The sequence below is a fragment of the Xenopus laevis genome, chromosome 5L (assembly GCF_017654675.1).
Source record: "Xenopus laevis strain J_2021 chromosome 5L, Xenopus_laevis_v10.1, whole genome shotgun sequence".
Taxonomy (NCBI): Eukaryota; Metazoa; Chordata; class Amphibia; order Anura; family Pipidae; genus Xenopus; species Xenopus laevis.
Window position 1 is genome coordinate 101483643 of NC_054379.1, and position 19669 is coordinate 101503311.

At 39.7% G+C, this 19669-nt stretch overlaps 1 protein-coding gene across 2 annotated transcripts; it reads right to left on the reverse strand.

Annotated features, from left to right (window-relative positions):
- Window positions 1-4019: 4019 nt before the first annotated feature.
- On the reverse strand, window positions 4020-15409 carry tmem14a.L (transmembrane protein 14A L homeolog). Of its 2 annotated transcripts, none has more exons than XM_018263455.2 (5): window positions 15273-15409; window positions 12326-12405; window positions 9649-9750; window positions 5406-5493; window positions 4020-4439 (listed from the first exon to the last, which is right to left on the reverse strand). In XM_018263455.2, exons 2-5 carry the CDS (start codon window positions 12399-12401, stop codon window positions 4400-4402), a joined length of 306 nt encoding a protein of 101 aa, XP_018118944.1. In that variant the 5' UTR covers window positions 12402-12405; window positions 15273-15409; the 3' UTR covers window positions 4020-4399. The 2 variants fall into 2 exon arrangements, with proteins under 2 accessions (XP_018118944.1, XP_018118943.1); XM_018263454.2 differs by having other exon boundaries at window positions 15244-15281.
- Between the last annotated feature and the right edge of the window lie 4260 nt (window positions 15410-19669).

The window sequence follows — 19669 nt, forward strand, 5'->3', positions numbered from 1 at the left end:
GGAGGTGATCTTTGGGTTGTCTTGAACCATTCTTACAATCCTCCGCATATGCTGCTCCTGGGTTTTACAGCAACTGTGCCTGTGCCCTTCCATTTCCTGATTACATTCCTTACAGTTGAAAATGACAGTTTAAACCTCTGAGATAGCTTTTTGTAGCCTTCCTCTAAACCATGATACTGAACAATCTTTGTTTTCAGATCTTTTGAGAGTTGCTTTGAGGATCCCATGCTGTCACTCTTCAGAGGAGAGTCAAACAGCAGCACAACTTGCAATTGGCAACCTTAAATACCTTTTCTCGTGATAGGACACACCTGCCTATGAAGTTCAAGGCTTGCTAATCCAACCGATTTTGTGTTGCCAGTAATCAGTATTGCGCATTTACATGCATTCAAATTACCCAAATTTTTGCACAGCCAGTTTTTCACATTTGATTTAATTTCATACAACTGAATACTGCTTCACTAATCTTTGTTCACAAAACACCCAGATGTTCCTGGGAAATAAAAGACCACTTTTGTTGAAAGTGAAGTAAATTATTATGCAGGCTGAGAGGGGTTCCCAAACTTTTTCACATGACTGTATTTATACATAGTTATATCAAGCCTTAAACCCTCTTACCAGCTTGAACAACTCCAACTTTCCATCAAGTCTTTCCTCATAGCTAAGATTTTCCATTCCTTTTACCAGCTTAGTTGCCCTTCTCTGTACCCTCTCTTATACAATAATGTCCTGTTTGAGCACTGGGGACCAAAACTATACAACATGTTCTAGATGGGGCCATTTATAAAGATATAACTTACAGGAAACTCATGGTTCTTGTGTATAATATAGCAATTATACAATATACATGTTTCAGATATGATGTTATACATGTGCACAGTGACTGGATAAAAATAATGCACCATAGAGCTGTTCCAAACAGTGGGTAGGGGAGATCCATCCTGCTTCTTTACTTTACTAGAAATTTCTGGATACCTTGCTTGAAAGACAGCAATGTCAGTTTTTTTAGGTGAACGCTGAAATTATTGGTTATGATATTCCTTAACAAAACTAGGATTGGTTCTACAATATTTTCATATATCTGTAGGCATGTTAATGGGCCGTGACCAAATGTTAGAACACAAAGCAGAGATTGCCAGATAATTTCTGAAAGTCACATAAAACTATAGCATTTTTAAAGGACAACACATCAATATAAATTTATGGTGCTTTTAATTTATTTGATTGTTGCATACATAGTTGCAGAAAAACTTCATGAATTTTACAAAATAGTAAAAAAAGTTACAAAAAGAATAGTTTACATAAAAAGGATTTGCAAGTTACTTTAATAACTGAATGATCCCTTAAACCTGATTAAAAGCTTTTCATACTGTAAGTGCATCAGACTGTAAAAAATAAATTGCATAGAACACTGAATACTGCAACGAAATAAGCAGTCGCATTAACAAAAAATATTCAGGTACAGGCAGTAATAATAACATGAACAGAAAGTATGACAAGGGTGTGATTTATGTAACACTTTCTTCCATACCATGTGGTGCCATGTAAAAATAAAACCACACGGAATAGATCAAAGTCACCAGAATCTGGCACTGTAGTCTTTTTGATTACATGTTCTATGGCATTAAAGGGGTTAAAGGACATGGAATGCCAAACCAAATTTATACTAAAACAAAGTGCTGGTTAATATATCTTAATGTTTTTTCAGCCAGACATATTTGCGCATCTGATTTCTAATTGCATTCATCTGAAGTTTGTTACACACAATCCCCACCCTTTTAGACTCCAAACTGTTTGACACTTGCTATCTGTAAATATGGGGCCTGTTTATCATACTGTTTAAAAAGTGGAGTGAAGCATTACTGGTGATGTTGCCCAGAACAACCAATCAGCAATGCGATTTCAACAGTTAGAAAACAAAAGCAACTATCTGATTGGTTGCTATGAGCAACATCACCAATAATGATTCACTCCACTTTTTACACAACTTGATAAATATACCCCATAGCCTGTGGCCCAAGAGACAAAGAAGGCAAAAGGTAGAAGAGCAAATTTGTTAGGCAAATCTGACCTGCATGCTAAGGAACAAAAGCAAACAAACTGAACAGTTATGTCCTATGTGCCCCCCCTTAGTCACTGATTGGTTACTGAAGCAGGAAGCAGTGTTCTGGCTATTATGTTTGTCAGCCTTTATAGATTAAATGTTTGGATAACTATATAAGAAACATTTTTTTTATGCAGCCTTTTTACCCAGTTTTCTTTTTACACTGAACTGTTTTTTTTAGATAGGCAAACAGTCTAGTAAGGGAGCATTGCAGATGCATATATTGCTTAAACCCATGTAAAGTATTTCTGTCTTGTAGCGTGACTGTGCTGTGCAGTAACTGCATTTAGATGAAAATTTGCATAAGTAATACATATGGCTGCTAATTAAAAATAAGCTATCTATGTAGAATTTTCCATGTGTCTTTTATAAGTTTATTTTGTGACATTCCTCAAACTAAAACTCAGGGCCTACCTTCAAATGAAGAAAAAGCTAATTTTGATGGGGCCTATTGTACTTAAAGTGATACTGTTATTGACTAATTACAACCTTTTGTTATAACGACATTTAAAGATCCAAATACTGCATGTCATTTCAGACTCCTCAAACAAGAAACAGCACACAACACAGACAGATGAGCAGACTAGACAAAATAGATCATTAGTCTAAGGAAGCAGGATAAAGCTGGCCATAGAAGCAAAGATAACTTCGTATGAAAAGAAGGTTCATATGAATTTCAGACCGTGTATTTAACGTCCCGACATTTATCGTACCATGTCGATTGGACAGGTTAGGAGACTTCTGTCAGCTAATGATAATATCTCTGCATGTATTGCCTATCTGACAATATCCGTTGGTGACTGTCACTACTATTTATCGAATATAACTTTCGTATGACCACAGTCTGTCAATTCTTGGCCAGAACATCGTCCGATTTGTTCTCTTTACTATATTATTTAATCTAAATGGTTAGTTGTAGGTTGGAAGATTGCAAAGGATGATTGTTCTTCCACATAGGGATAAATCTGCACCAGCTTTAGTATATACCCTAGGGAGTGGACAGTTAAGGATAATGGCACATGGGGCACTAGAGAGCTTTAATGTTTTTAAGTAGTATTGGCACAAAGCTTGTCAGGCAATAGCTGCCTGGAAAAATGCAGTAATGCATTTCCAGGCAAGTCTACAGGGGCTAGTTTTGGTCAATTTGGCACAATGTTTTAAGCTATTTACAGTCTCAAAATGTGCCTTACCCTGGGTGATGATGGAGGCTAAAGAAAGGGATGAATTACTGCCCAAAACCATTGTGAAATGTTTCTTTTGTCTGTGGCACATCTGTAATTGTGCAAGAAAGCAAAGTAGAACATTTTAAAACAACCTCCAATGTACTTCTCTGGAGGTTGTCTTTAGAATTCTGAACTACTATTCTACAATGAACAAGAAAAGGAGATTCCCATTGTTACAGAGATTCAGAGTAAAAGTCAGAATACAGCTGGCCATGCCTGTGACGTTCTGTAGATCTTTGTATCATTTGGCCAACCATGTGGTGGGGAAATGCAAGATGATCCAATTTTTGGCCCCTGTGTCATGAATCATATTTATAATAGGAACTTATGTTAGCCAATTGGGAGAGGACCCCATCAATGCTCCAAAGCAGTTCTTGTCCAATGGGATTTTTAAAACAGTCTAAAGCAGGCCACAGACGCAAAGATCCGATCGTACGAATCAACGTATGATCGGACTTCCCCATCTCCCGACCTGCCACTAACCATTCTGATCAAATAAAGCACAAAAGAACACATCAGCCGATGTTCTGCCCCTGACAGCAAACGTTGAAAGTTATGTCCGACCAAAGCTAGTGACAGTCTCCCTCTGAAAATCGTACGATAGGCAATACATGCAGAGATATTACCCGCAGCCGACGGAAATCTTTCAACCTATCCGATCGACCAAATGACCGATCTCCACCGGACGAAAAATGATGGGACTTTCCGAAAATCATACGAATTCTCGATTCGTACGATCAGATCTTTGCGTCTATGGCCAGCTTAATAGATATTTCTTTATCTAAAGTCTAGTTGTTTTTGGCCCCATACATAGTTGTTGTTGGCTTGTGTTTAGCCAGATAATCAAATACATTTTTAGCCATAAAGGGGTTGGATACATTTAATTAACATTTATACCCAGCTAAGAAAGAATCAAAATGAGAAAAAAAAAAAAAAAAGTAAATATTCATTGTAGATCTGGAAGAAGAAGAATCAGTGCAAATTCCGTGTTAGAAATTGTTGGTATTGTAGGAGCCACATAGTTTCAAGGCCGCCAAGTGATGTGAATAAAGTTCCCCAGCAGGTCTTGAACTTAAAGAACATTTAGTACCAGTCGCAAGATCAGGAATAAGCTGCATAAAAAACAACAAAACAAGTCAGTCACCTCAGTGTGCAGTCATCACTCCTACATAATAATACTATGATTCTACATTTGCCCATTTTTGCCATCAAGCTGCCTAGCCATTTTTTCCTGGCACTGACACTAATAATCAAAATAATAATAATAAAATTCAGCATTGGGCTTGTGCAAACAATGTTTTTGTGAAAGAGCAATATGGCAGCATCATCATTATTTATCAATTATTTTGCTCATGTATTTTAACCCAATAATTGCTAGTGACCAAGAATCTACATTTCCAGTAAGAAAAGTGCCAATGTGGGTTCTACATTTCAGCATTTTATTTAAATTGATGCTTTTTTTTTTGTAGGCAATGTGTGGTATAGGGTTAAAGTCTAGTTTATTTAATTTGACATTGCTTATAAAAAAATGCAGGCTTATTGTTTCCATGGAAAGCCATGTATGAAATTACACCTTCGCGACCTGCATTATGGTGGCCATACCTGAAAATATCCGCTCATTTGGTGAAGTCACTGATCTAAACAATGACATTATATGGAGGGTCCATGAAAATCTATCTAGAGATGACTGCATGTACATACTGATACAGTCATTGACCAACAGGCTGTTGATTTAGTTAAAAATGACGGTTGGCATATACTATCGATCCACGTATGGGCACTTCACCCTGCACCTCATATTGCCAGAACTACATACTGATGAAGGAGGCCTTATGGTTGCTTATCAGAAATGATCTGATTTACTTTGAAGCCATCAACCTTAACATAAAGTCCACATACATAGTTAAAAGCTAAGTCTACTATGTCATCAATTTACTTTCAATGTCTCCTGGTGTTTTACTCATTTTCTCATGATAGCTTTATGCACTGGAACATATAACATTTCAGTACAACAAATATATACCACACACACACACACATCTAGAATGCGGTTAATGTAACTCAAACCAAATTCTCACCTGATACCTGCCAAAAGCCCAGCAGGCATTATTTTCCTAGAGTGATTGAATCTCAGACCCATCACTACAGCCAGAGTAAAAGCTACAACTGCAAAAGTAAAGAAAAAATAGTGAAATGACAAAAATACAGTCAGCTGGTAACTAAGTAACAAAATAAACAGAACTATAGTAACCGCTAGTATGACAAACTGAAAATGTAAAACAGGAAGCTAGATAAATGTCCCATGATGATGTTTAGCATTTACACTGCCTGATAATTCTGCTGCTAACTGTAGTTTAAGGTGCTATCTGGTTGCTAAGGTCAATGACCGGATAACAAGAGAGAACTGGTTATTTTACCTTTCTGTTCGATTTCCATTCTATTCTTCTATTCTATTAGTCTACAATTAAAACAGCAGCACCAAACAGCAATATTTATACAAGTATGAACAAGGTGCTTTGTGATATCAGCCACATAGAGCTATGCCAGCTGCCTGAAGTGATAGTGTTACAGGCAAAAGGGCAAACAAAAGCTTCTCCTAATATTTCAGTTCTATTTTATGCTTTGTTTAGTACTGAATGCTATTATTTTAACTTCTCCCATTTATAGTAACCCTAATGCGGCTAGCAGGGCCGCCATCAGGGGGGGACAGGGGGGACAAGCGTACCGGGCCCGGGCATGAAGGGGGGCCCGGCAGCGCTGCATTTTTTTGAAGATCCGGGCCCCCCTTACGAGCGCCCGAGCCGTACGTCTTGCCTCTTCAGTGCCGAATGCGGAAGTGCCGAAAAGCCGAAGCCGATCGACGAAAAGACCCGAAGTCACAGAAAAAGCCGAAGTCACGAAGCGCCGAAAAGACCCGAAGTCACGAAAACAGCCGAAGCCGAAGTCCTGAAGCAGCGCAAAGACCCGAAGTCACGAAAACAGCCGAAGCCGAAGTCCTGAAGCGGTGAAAAGACCCGAAGTCACGAAAGGAGGCGAAGTTGAAGTACTGAAGCCATGAGTTCAATTCTACTGAACACCAGTTTGTGTTTTTTTTTTTTTTTTAATCCCCTGGCCACCAATGTATTATTTTAATATTCTATAGGCCCCTGCCACCAATCTTTTTTTTAAAACTTTTGTTTTTGGGGCCCCAATTTTTTTTTAACTCGTAAGGGGCCCCTTGCCACCATTGTTTTTTTTTGGGTTTTTTTTAAAAAAAAAAAATTAATTTTCTTTTTGGTGGCCCCAAATTTTTTTAACTTGTAAGGGGGCCCCTGCCACCAGTTTTTTTTTTTTTCAAAAAAAAATTATTTTTTTTTTAAATTTTTTTTGGGGCCCCAATTTGTTTTTAACTTGTAAGGGGGCCCCTGCCACCATTTTTTTTTTTTTCAAAAAAATTTTTTTTTCTCCAAATTTTTTTTTTGGGGCCCCAATTTGTTTTTAACTTATAAGGGGGCCCCTGCCGCCAATGTTTTTTTTTTTTTCAAAAAAAAATTAATTTTTTTTCAAATTTTTTTTGGGGCCCCAATTTGTTTTTAACTTATAAGGGGGCCCCTGCCGCCAATGTTTTTTTTTTTTTCAAAAAAAATTAATTTTTTTTCAAATTTTTTTTTGGGGCCCCAATTTGTTTTTAACTTAGAAGGGGGCCCCTGCCACCAATGTTTGTTTATTTTTTAGTTTTTTTTACATTTTTTTTGTTGGGGCCCCAAGTTTTTTTTAACAGGGGGCCCTGACCATCAATAGCTTTTTACAACTTGTGTGGGGGGGGGTTACTTTTTTAGCGCTGATGTCTGTGTGGTCTTTTAACTGCGATGTGGGCGGGATATGGGGCGGAGCTTGGTCGTCAGTGTGGGCGGGGCCCAGGGGGCCCCAAAAATGTTGTTGTACGGGGCCCCGTGATTTCTAATGGCGGCCCTGGCGGCTAGTAATATCAGCAGCCCTTACAGTTATTTAACTAAGATCTTTAGTTAACATCTGCAGTGTAATAATGTATACAGCGAAACCTCGATTTTAAGTCCCCTGATTTTAAGTTTTCCCGCATTTTACATTTTTTATTTGTGGTCCCACCAATTTATAATGCATTTCAATTGGTGCATTTTCCCTGATTTTAAGTAATGTTTTCATGGAATTTAAATCAAAATTGTGCCCTGATGTTCCCAAAAAACTGTTTTTTTTCCCCTCTATGAATGTTATTATTTGTAAAATAAAGAGGCTTAAAATACTAACCAAATGTACAGTATATTTTGCAATGGTTCTGCCTATAAATGGTCAATTCCAATTAGTCTGCCCCTTATACAGTCCAGCACCAATCACTTATTGCTTTAGTTTGTGTATGTGACTGACAGAGAGTCTTGCAGATGCCCCAATAGTGTAACATTAACCCTGACTGCTGTGCTAATAAAAGTTTATTTAACACATTTCCCTGATTTTACATTTTACCGGATTTTACCTATTTTTTTCCTGGTCCCCTGAAAGACGTAAAATGGGAGTTCTACTGTATTCTAGCCAAATGTCAAAGGGGCTTCTATAAAATGCCATAGACAGTCACTTTTTTGGGCTTGTGGGAGGCTGTTTAGGCTTCTGTGTACTTACTGTAAAAGCCAGGGCCTATTTTGAACCCCAGTCCAGAAATGCCTAGAACTGCTGTGCATGCCAGCCTGTAGCTTCTATGTAAGTGACTCCAAAAACTCTGCTCTCCCATAATCATTGCCCCATCCAGCACAGGATTTGTATTTGGAGATATTTGAATAAATTTTTTAAACAAAACATTTTTCTACATTTCACACAAGAACTTAATTTGCAGTCTCAAGTGTTTACATGGATATGGAATTCCTAGGTGACTATTAATATCCTTATATTTTACAGAACAGGGTACTTTGTTTCCTATATTACTGCATGGAAGCAACCTTACATGGAGTGTCCCTGTTACAGAGCATAAACAGCTTTCACTTGTAATATCTATACTTAAAGGGACAATATACACCTAAAAATTAGCACAAAAGTAGAACTTGTGTTAAAAATGCATTCTGCCATTCTTTTAATTTAAAAAAAATCTATATTTTCACCTTTATAAAGCAAACTTTGAAAATTGGGATCTTTCACTGAATGTCCTCCCCCATAATCAGGACAATTTGTTCAGAGATCCGTATCTGCCTTTGAACAAAGAAACCCTTCCCTAAATTCCAGCTTTTGAGCAGCTCATTCAGAGAGGGCTCATTATTAGAGGGCATGTTGAAAAGGGGTGTATACTACCCACAATACTGAACAAACACACGTGACATTTAGTACATTGATGTACACCTTATTAATGCATTGGCCTGGGTATCATGCATATAAGCACCTTTTTTGCTTCTATTTGTGCTCTCAAGTGTAAGGGTGACGGCAGACAGGGAGATTAGTTGCCGAACGACAAATCTTCTCTGCTGCAGGCGATTAATCTCCTCAAATGCCTTCCCGCTGGCATGAATACGAATCGCCGGCAGGATGATATGTAAATCCCTTTCAGATTTCTGAAGTCGCCCGTCTGAAGTTTCCTCATGAGGCAACTTCAGAAAACCAAAGCGTTACGTATGCCATCCCACCAGCGATTCATATTCTTGCCAACGGGGATATTGGGGATATTAGTTGCCCTCAGTAGAGAAGATTTGTCGCTGGGTGAACTAATCTCCCCGTGTGTATTGTGGTGTCTTTTTTCCACACATTCTAACATATTATCATTGGCCAAGAAAAAGAAAATAGAGGACAATGGATGTGCAGACAACTCCCTTAATTGAATTATACAAAAGAAATACCAGAAGAGTTATATTGTGTCTCACCATCCATGTACCATAATTATAGTTATCGATGCACCGAATCCACTATTTTGGATTCGGCCGAACCCCCAAATCCTTCGCAAAAGATTCGGCCGAATACTGAACCGAACCCTTATTTGCATATGCAAATTAGGGGTGGGAAGGTGAAAACATCCTGGATTCAGTGCATCCCTAATTATAGAGTGATAAAGAGTAGAAGGAAATTGATGGAATAATTCAAGGTGAGACAAGAATTTTCCTTCACCTTGAATTATTCCATCAATTTCCTTCTCCTTTTTATCACACTATAATTATGGTACATAGATGGTGCGACACAATATTACGTCTACTGGTATTTCTTTTGTATAATCTCCCCATGTGCCACCACCCTAAAGGTGGTCACAGGCGATTGCCGTTTAAATAAATTACATTTGTAACTCTCCTGTTTATACCTTTTTTACCATGCTTTCACTGTTTTGTTTTCTTTACTTACTCAATGATATCTTGATATCTGTTGGATCACGTGACACACAGTATGCACCATAACCAGCAAGCAAACCAAAGGCAAGACCTGTAGCCAAAGATACTATGCTTCCTGCAAACAAAAAACAGTAGTCATGAACCCAAAAGTGAACAGTGTCTACATTATACAAGCCACCACAGTTTAGGCAATTGGAAATGACCAACATATGTATTAAGTGTACTTGTTCTTATTGTTCGGTCAGTATTGTACCTAGTGTGATTTTCAATACAAGGCATATTCCTAAATCAAGAGAGCTTTGCCCCCTAGGGCCCACGATCGGATCTGCCCGATATTGCCCACCTCAAGGTGGGCATATCGGAGGGAGATCCGCTCGTTTGGCGACATCGCCAAACGAGCGGATCTATCCATGTATGGCCACCTTAAATCAAGTGGAATGTTGGAAGGAATAAGGCTAATGTCAGGACAGCCAAGATAATTCACCTATATGAACAGGAAAACTGGGAAATGTAAACCTAAATGTGGGTCTGCAGATCACTGTGACTAGTCAGTTTCCTATGTTTGCACACATACATTGATTGTGCTGAGATGTTTCAGCAGTTCATTTTTGTAATCCTTTCTCCTCAAAGGATAATGTTGGGTATGTGTGGACCTGCCCAAAGATTATATGCATGGAGTAGCATCTATAACACCACTCACGCTGTTCTTTGTCGCCCCGTCACTGTGTACATTGCAGTTTGCATTGTCACCGTGTGTCACTAATATGTTGCACTGCAAGTTTAGATAACCCCTAATTTGTGTGAACAGAACTAATAATTTTAATTATTAAATACTGTTTTACAAGTGTGATTTAAGGGTAAGATTTCCTTAATCCATGTTTCCATGATACATTTTCAATAAACATAAGTGTTTTTGCCAATGAGAAAAGGGCCTGGTTTCCGGACACAAAAGAAGGAGGCTACTGCCGGCGGTAGGGGCTGAAACGGGCCTGCAGATTTCAGCAGGTTGATTTTGGCCCCTTGTGGCCCTAACTCAACACAATGCGTTATTGCCCTGCAGTGTCACTAAGCATCACACAATTCTTGTTGGTTCTCAGCCCTTTGATACTATGCTGTGTCACTGTGTGTCTATCACTTTGCATTTCCATTCCTGTTGGTTTAGCCATTAACCTTATGGCTTCTGTACTTGTGGTCAGCTAGATATAGGTTTCTTTCTTATCAGGGTATAATATTATACTTGCTCCAGACAAAAGAAGTGAACATTGTAGTCTACTCTGAGAGTAGCTGTATCACTGTGTTTCTGCCCCTTTTGCTTTGTCATTCTGATGCCGCTATCATTAATAATAACTGCTGAATTGTTTACCTAACACCCCTACCCTGTTCTTTGTTCCTTTGTTGTGTCACACAATGTATGGCAATCTGAGCTGTAGCTCTGTGGCAGTTAGGATATTTGACAAAGGTTGATCCATAATCCATAAGCGTTTTCAGACCCAGCTATATCTCTGCACCTCAACAAAGCACAACACATGACAAATCTGTCAAGTGTCTGCACAAATATGTTTAAAACTTATCCCTAAAGTTGTAATTCCAATGTATCTGACATGACACTATTCAATGTAACTAACAACTGTCTAGAAAGTGAATACTGCACGTATTCAGGTTCTGAGGCTACTGATATTGCACAAGGTTCAGTGCTATGGTCTTTTTGCCATAAGCCTGCAATTAGCACTTCCGTATTATTCAGCCAGAAATGACTGACGTGTTGAAGGCACCTGTAGGCCTTAAAGATATTTCAGCTGCCTTGAGCTTGTCTAGTTGCAGCTTAACGCTTTGCTCTGGCCACAGAGGCACATATTTAAGAATTTCTCACAATGTTTAAATGCTAGTAAGGGGCAAATACAGTTATATATAAATGCTGTGAAGTCATGTGAGATTTTCTCAAAGCATTTAAATGCCCCAATACATTTTCATGTCTGGCTACATCAGCCTTGTGGATAAATGTTTGGAAAATGCGTGATTTTGTGCTGTAAATGAGGCGATTGGCTGCTGCTCCTCTCACTTCTTCTTCTGCTAATGTCCCTTTAAACTAAAGATAAGGGTACAGGTATGGGACCTGTTATCCAGAATGCTCAGGACCTGGGGTTTTCCAGATAACAGATCTTTCTGGAGTTTAGATCTTCATACCTAGAAAATTGTACACATTAAATAAACCCAGTACACTGGTTTTACTTCCAAAAAGGATTAATTACATCTTGATTTGGATCAAGTACAATGTACTGTTTTATTATTACAGAGAAAAAGGAAATCCTTTTTTAAAATTTGGATAAAATGGAGTATATGGGAGATGGCCTTCCCGTAATTCACAGCTTTCTGGCTAAAGGGTTTCCGGATAATATATCCCATACCGGTATCAGCAGATACGATTTTGACTTTAACCAACTGCAGTCCAAAAAGATCACAAGATGGTCTGTTTAAACTAACCACCATACAGTCCAGATAATTAGACTACATGGTCAAAATTAGCCAACTGGTAGCTTAAGGCTTTTACCACCTAAAGAGAGTTTCTATAGAAATCTGAAGGGGGGGGGCTCATGTACTAAAGCTGCTCAACAAACTTTGCTGGTTGAACATTACAGGAATTGTAGTAATTTTGACAACAACATCCCTGCACAAAATTCATCCATATTTACCTTTGCGAGAATATCCCATGTAGCCTCCAACAGCTAAAAGGATAGCATAGCCAAAACCAATCCAATCTATAGCCATCTTTCTACATAGTTAAAAAACAAAAGAAAAATCATTATTTTTTAAATAAGTGCCCACTTTACACCTTACAATACAGCTGCCATTTTGAGGAATTTCTTGCTGAGACCCTTCATTTGAGTACAGCGCTTTTATCCTTATAGATGGTACCATGAAACTAAGAATTCAAATTATGAAGAGGCCTGTGTACGGATTTTTGCACTGTTTTCAGCACTGTTGCAGATACCTCAAAAAAATAAGATGTTAAACTTTAAATTGCCCAGAGCTCCGGATAAATTCTTCTAATCAGATGTATGTAAATGTATGAAAGTTTTCTAAGCCCTATAGATTTCACTTCCAACACTTGGCATGAGAATGACATGTACACCCTATTCTTTTGGTGCATTGGGCTACATCTGCTGACGTAACTATTTGATATCTGTTCTGAGCGTATACGAAAGTGCATCGAATGCATGTTGACACAAATACCTTAAATTAATGAGAAATTCAACTTCAGGGAAATTTGTGGGCCCTCAACTCTGCTTATGTTCGTAAATGACTCATGATCAACAAGAAGGGCATAAACGGTGTGGGAACCATTATGAACATATGGGTGCTCACATTGTGCCTTTCTTTGATGTATCTTTTAATGTCTCTGGCTATGTGGAGCACAGGTATTGTGTTTTAAAGATGCCTACCAACCATCGTATGTGGCCTGTGGGTAGGGTTGCCACCTGGCCGGTAAAAATGATGGCTCATCCCAATGTTATCAATAGGGAAAAAAGATAAATATATAGGAAGGCTGGTATTTTTTCCCAGAAAAGGTGGCAAGCCTACCTGTGGGGTGGAGATGGACCTAGGTTGTACACCTGGAAGAGGGCCCTTCATTCGTAGTCCTGGTGCCCTGGATGGCCCACTCCAACCCAATTTATTATCCCCCAGGACACAAGTGTTAGAGCAATACAGGGTGCAAGGGGCCGCCCGACTTAATGCTCACTTGCACCCTGGGAAATGCTGCTCTCTGCACCAATGGGCATTTCTAAAATCCAGTGGTGGGCAGGAGGTGCAGTCGGTAAGAACAGGGTCCCAATTGGGGATGCATCTCCTGACACTCCCATGAGAATGGTGCACTAATTAACTTACATAATTCATGGACTTTGCATTGCATGCCCTGCATTATAAATGAGCTTAATTTGCCTATATGTTCACCTATCAAACTACAACATTCCTCCTACCATCATAGGAGTGTAGGGTTGCCACCTTTTCTGGCCAGGTCGGTAAAATACCAGCCAGGTGGCAACCCTATAGGCCTGATAAGGCACAGGCAATGTGTGCAGTCACCAGCCTAACAATTAAAATATCAAGAAACAAGTTTCTTACATACCCCAAGCAGGTCTGGACTGAGATTCAAAATAGGCCCTGCCATTTCAAGTACACAGAGGCCCCAACAGCCCAAAAATGGCAACTTACAGCAGCCCCTCTGGCATTTGCCAGAATCTACAGATTACCAGTCAGGGTCTGACCCACAGCCTTAAGCCTTTCAGCTAGGGTTGCCACCTGTTCGGTTTTGGTTTTGATCTTCCTGTTCGGTTTTCAGCCTTAAGAAACCGGAACAATAATCTGGGCAATACATCAAAAGCATTTAAACACTGAGATACTCACCTCAACATGGCTTAGTTACTATCAAGTGCAGTTCATTTCTTATTATTACAGATACAAAAAAAAGCAAATCAATCAAAAATAAGAATGTTTTTTTCTAAAGTAGCATTGCTGTATTTCAGAGCTTTCTGGATAACTGATTTCTGTATAATAGTTCTCATACCTGTAGTTAGGGTTGTCACCTTTTCTGGAAAAAAAATACCGGCCTTCCTATATATTTATCTTTTTTCCCTATTAATAACATTGGCATCAACCATCATTTTTACCGGCCAGGTGGCAACCCTACCTGTAATTAAAGGATTGGGTTTAAAGGAAAAGTCAACCCCTACATGCAAAAATCCCCCCTCCTCCCCTGTGTAGACCCCCCCCCCCGGGCAAATGCCCCTAACTTGCTATTTACCCCTCTGTGCAGGTCCTCTCCTGCTGAGTTCATAGCAGCCATCTTTTCCCGAGCGACTTCCTGGATTCAGCAGCGTTTTCTGGTGCATGCGCAGTAGGAGGCATTTGCCGATGTGGATCTACTGCGCATGCGCAGAAAGTCACAATGTTTCAGAGAAAAGAAATCGGAAACTTTGTGACTTTCGGGCGCATGTGCAGCAGCTCCATACCGGCAAATGCTTTCCGATTTCTTTTTTCGGAAACTTCGTGACATTAATCATCAAGCAGAATATAGCGAGAGATAGGGTTGCCACCTGTGTGGTTTTTAACTGGGCATCAACACTTTAAAACATTGAGAATACTTGATAGAAATCCAGCCAGTTGCATCTAAGTGATGCAATAACCTTGCCTAGGGTTGCCACCTTTTCCGGAAAAAAATACTAGCCTTCCTATATATTTATCTTTTTTTCCTATTATTAACATTGGGATCAACCATCATTTTTAAAATACCAGCCAGATGGCAACCCTAACCTTGCCCTGGTGTCATAACTCCACCAACATCATTGTGCTCATCTCTGATGTCATCATGCCTGTTCTTACATCACTGCCCCACCCCCAATGTTATCTGCCCCACCCCCGTGTTCGGGTTTAGCCATCAGCAAAGGTGGCGACCCTACTTCCAACTATTATGCTCTCGCAGCAATAATGTTGTAAGCTGTAGTACAGCAACAGAGCCGCGGCTGCAAGTTGGACATGACGATTATGCCTCTGATTGCTACACATTATATAATCAATAAACACCCGAGCGCCCCGTGAGCCCGAGCCTCACCTCTCTTGGCTCCGCCTCCAGCTACTAACCTTTCAACCGCGACCTGCACTGGGATTGGCCAAGAAAGTTCAGCCGCTTTCAGAGCGAATATATTCAGTCGTGAGACACATACACGTCCTGCTGACAATAAACACAATCCATTAAGGATTTTATGGTTTATTATTATTTGCGATTTAAACTTTACAATTGCGGAAGTGCCGCCTACGCAAATAGACTTTCGTTTTCCTGCATTGGGACTCAAAATGGGAGAACTTTTTTTCCTAAGGCTTTGCTGCCATCTACTGATCATTGGCGTTATTGCAAGTTAATGGGACTGTATCGTGTTTCCCTCTGTTGGAGTAAGTTAGTAGAAGAAGTTACATAAACCCAGTCCTAAAAATCAGGGGAGTGTCCAGGCAGGTCTAATTTATTCCTCATTCCATTTTTAAATTGAGGGGAAGTATGTGATTGGCCAGACAAGTTATGTCCCACAGATTTTATAATATATTTGATTTGTTATATATATTGTGTCCCTTAGCATTTCCCTGATCATTTCATGACACACTGTGGCCCACAAGTCCTTCATAACAGAATATGGCCCTCCAGTAGAATAACTTTTTGACCACGCCCGTTTTTGTGGCCACACCCCCTAATTACCATGTTCATTTTACTAAATTTTGCAGGTTATGAAAGTTTGAACATATTTCTTATATTGTTACAATTACTTATTTGCTTATCTCAAAATTGTTACAAAAGTATCCTATCTGCAGCTGTGGCTGTTCTGGGCTCTCTGCCAAAAGCCAATTAAGTTAGAAACATTGTTTCTTTTTTTAGCTGTTCTGTGCAGAGAAAATCAGGACATTTCAGTACAAACGAGGGACTGCGGGTTGAGCTGTCAAAAGAGGGTCTGTCCCTCTGAAAACAGGACAGTTGGGAGGTATGGAGTAACTAAATATTACAGGGACCCACAGCAAATTATTTTTCAAGCCCCCCAACATGTCTAGACTAGAGGTTGATCTGTTGTATAAATTTTTATTGAATTTGTATATGAATTAGGGCTTCATGGGCCCCCCATGGCCGTCCACATATAGGGGGGGGCTCTGCCCCCCCTGGACTTGTACTTCATGCCTATCTTGCCCATGTGCATCTGTAATGACACAGCCCGGGACCCTGAGGGAGAAGACACTTACCCCGCCACACAAACATCAGTGTCAGACTGGGACACCAGGGGCCCACCCAAAAACCTTAGACCAGGGGCCCACTCTCAGTACTATTATTCTTCCTCTCCTCACTCAACCTCTATTCCCCTAGTCTATTTTCTTTACATACTATAATCTATCATTCCATCTATTTAGCCACTTTGTTCTCATAGAAATAGGGAATGGCCATGAAATAGGCCAAATGTTTAGCAGCATGAGGGCCCACTGACACTTGGGCTGACTCTAAGTAATTACACCTGGTGAAAGTTTTTTTATTATCATACCTCCTTTGTCTTTGTGTTGTCTGTAAAATGTTATGTGCTGCTCAGACACCATATGACTTCAAGTATTTATATAACGTAAATGATACACTTTGTCCCAACTCACTGCAATGTTACTTCATTCAGTAACTGCTTAGACATCCCACTATGATGCACAATAAAAACTGCCTAGATAGTATCTCAAAAATTAGTATATTTCTTTTGAGTAGTTAGGGGCCCCTGAAATGGTGCATTTTGGTGAAGAGAAATACCATAAAACTGTCATCTTGTGCATTCCTCTGGGCTTACCAGAACTCTGCTGTAATATGTAAGTGTAAAGAATCCCTTTTGATGTACTTATCTAGATGTGCCAGAAAGAATCCGAGTACAGGTATCTCATTCCAGTGCTCTGACATACACACAATAGGCTTAACTTGTTCGAAAGTGTAGCCACATTAACAATAGATATCACTTGCAAACAGAGATCAGAGCTAATGTACTATTCCATGTTCTGAAATAAATGCCACAAGCAGTGCTCTTGGTTCCCTTTACTACTCATAAAGATTTCATGATATTGAATATTTTAAGGTTCTAACATTTCATTTCAGATAATTTGTTTCTCTCCTAGGGCTGTTTTTACATTCGATGCCACCCTAGGCACCTGACCTAAACACGCCCCCTACACTGTGCACATGACATCACTTCTGCCAACCAATTGCCTGCATGATCCCTTTATCTATAATACCCTCATTCATACTGTATGTCTAAACTGCTGGTCTTGCTGTCATTTAACCACCCACAGTCTCAGTATTACCCTGTTGCTTTATCAGCTTTTTACAGAGGGAATTGTGTAATGCACTTTTAGCTCGTATAACCTTCCTCCATACAGTACAGCTAGCTATGTTCAACCCTGTGTTTATTCCAGGAGTCTTATTCTCAACATCTGTTTCATAAAACCTCTATAGATTATACCTTCTTACACTAATAAATGGGTGTGATAAAGGCTGGGCAGTGTCAAGTCTATATAAATATCCCACCTAATCCAGCTGTAACCCTGTATAACTTGCCTTTGTTATTATCTACTGAAGAGGCTAAATGAGTAGATTCCTTCCTAATTCCAGGGAATTTTAGACAACTAAGGTAAAAGAGCATGAGATGATGATTCTAAAACAGAATTTGGTTGCAGATCTGCAAATAATGGTTTTCTCTCTAAATATTAAATTTTCATGGCTTCCTTAAACCAACACAGACCATCAGGGCCCTTCTAAACTGTGGGGCCGGCCCTTTTCCAAAGGTCCAAAGGGAAGCGTAGTCCAAAGGCCAGTTAGGGTGAGATTTGGAAAGGATGTTTATTGGCTCTCAGTATTACATAGGTTCCTATAAGTCATATGGAGGATAATAGGACTGACACACCAGTTATATGTTGTTTCAGTTCATTGTTAGGAACCAATGAGAAACATAACCAATGCAACAATTTCCTGCTCTATAAGAGCCTTATTCTAACTTCTCTCCCTCCCCCTCTATATGTTATCCCTGCCAAATCCCTAGCCCAATACCCACAATAAAGATACACACAATTACTGTGGTTAATCTGTGTAATCCACAGCTTTATTAATAATAAGATAAACTGCACTTTTTGATCGCAAGGAAGGCAAAAAAGCTCTGAAAAGCGAATTTCCTTCACTAGAGGGAAAAATTCCTTCCTGACCCCTTAAAGGCGATCGGATTTGCTCCCATGATCAATGCGCCACATTGAATTAAGGGAAGCAGAGGGGGGAATATGGTAAGGTAAGGGACTGCGGTGAAAGGATGAGAAAGAGAAGGGAAAATGGCAGCAAAAACACGGGCACATTTAAGCTGCACTATGAATGCTTCATTCCTTTCCATTCTATTGGACCCCGGGCAGCTTGCAGACCCTGGCATTTGCAGTCTGAGGGATGGAATGAAAAGGAATGCATGGTCTACCAAGTGGCTTAAAGGAGTTCCTGTGTGTAACACCATACTTTGGATAAAGGGGAGGAACCACTGGTGGAACTACGGTGGCTGAAAGCACCGCTGGTAAAAGTGCAGTGGATGGTTTTGCTTCCAATAACTATACCTTAGTTGAATCAAGTACATGGAACGTTGAATAAAATGAAGTCTATGGGATATGGATGTTCCGTAATTTGGAGCTTCTTGGATAATGGGTTTCTGGATAACGGATCCCATACCTGTAATATCTAGGAGCATATTAAGCACAAATCAGGTGATTAAGCAAAATTAAATGATTGACCAAGTGTGGGGAAAAAAAGGATGGATTATATACTGCAACTGAATATCTCTCAACAAAAGAATAGTGAAAGGATGCCATAGACTGCAGAGCTCTGCTGCGTTAGTGCTTTATTGTACACACGACATGTTTCGAGTCACATGGACCCTTTCTCAAGTGTGAGGTCTATACGGTGTGACCTTTGAAAGGAGTGCCTGCTATTGCAAAGTTTGGGGATAAGATGGTAATTCCTTTGTTGGAGAACTGAATATCTCTCATTGTTCTTAATCAGTATGGCCTTGTTGATCTTCTCTAGGTCTTTGTAGAGGTGTTTCAGGTGGGCCTTGATGTATCTGTAGTCCTGCCAGAAATTTTTTTTCAAAATGAATCGGTTAATAGTACTGCTCCAGCAGAATTCTGCACTGAAATCCGTTTCTCAAAAGAGCAAACAGATTTTTTTATATTCAATTTTGAAATCTGACATGGGGCTATACATTTTGTCAATTTCCCAGCTGCCCCAAGTCATGTGACTTGTGCTCTGATAAACTTCAATCGCTCTTTACTGCTGTACTGCAAGTTGGAGTGATATCACCCCCTCCCTTTTCCCCCCCAGCAGCCAAACAACAGAACAATGGGAAGGTAACCAGACATCAGCTCCCTAACACAAGATAACAGCTGCCTGGTAGATCTAAGAACAACACTCAATAGTAAAAACCCATGTCCTACTGAGACACATTCAC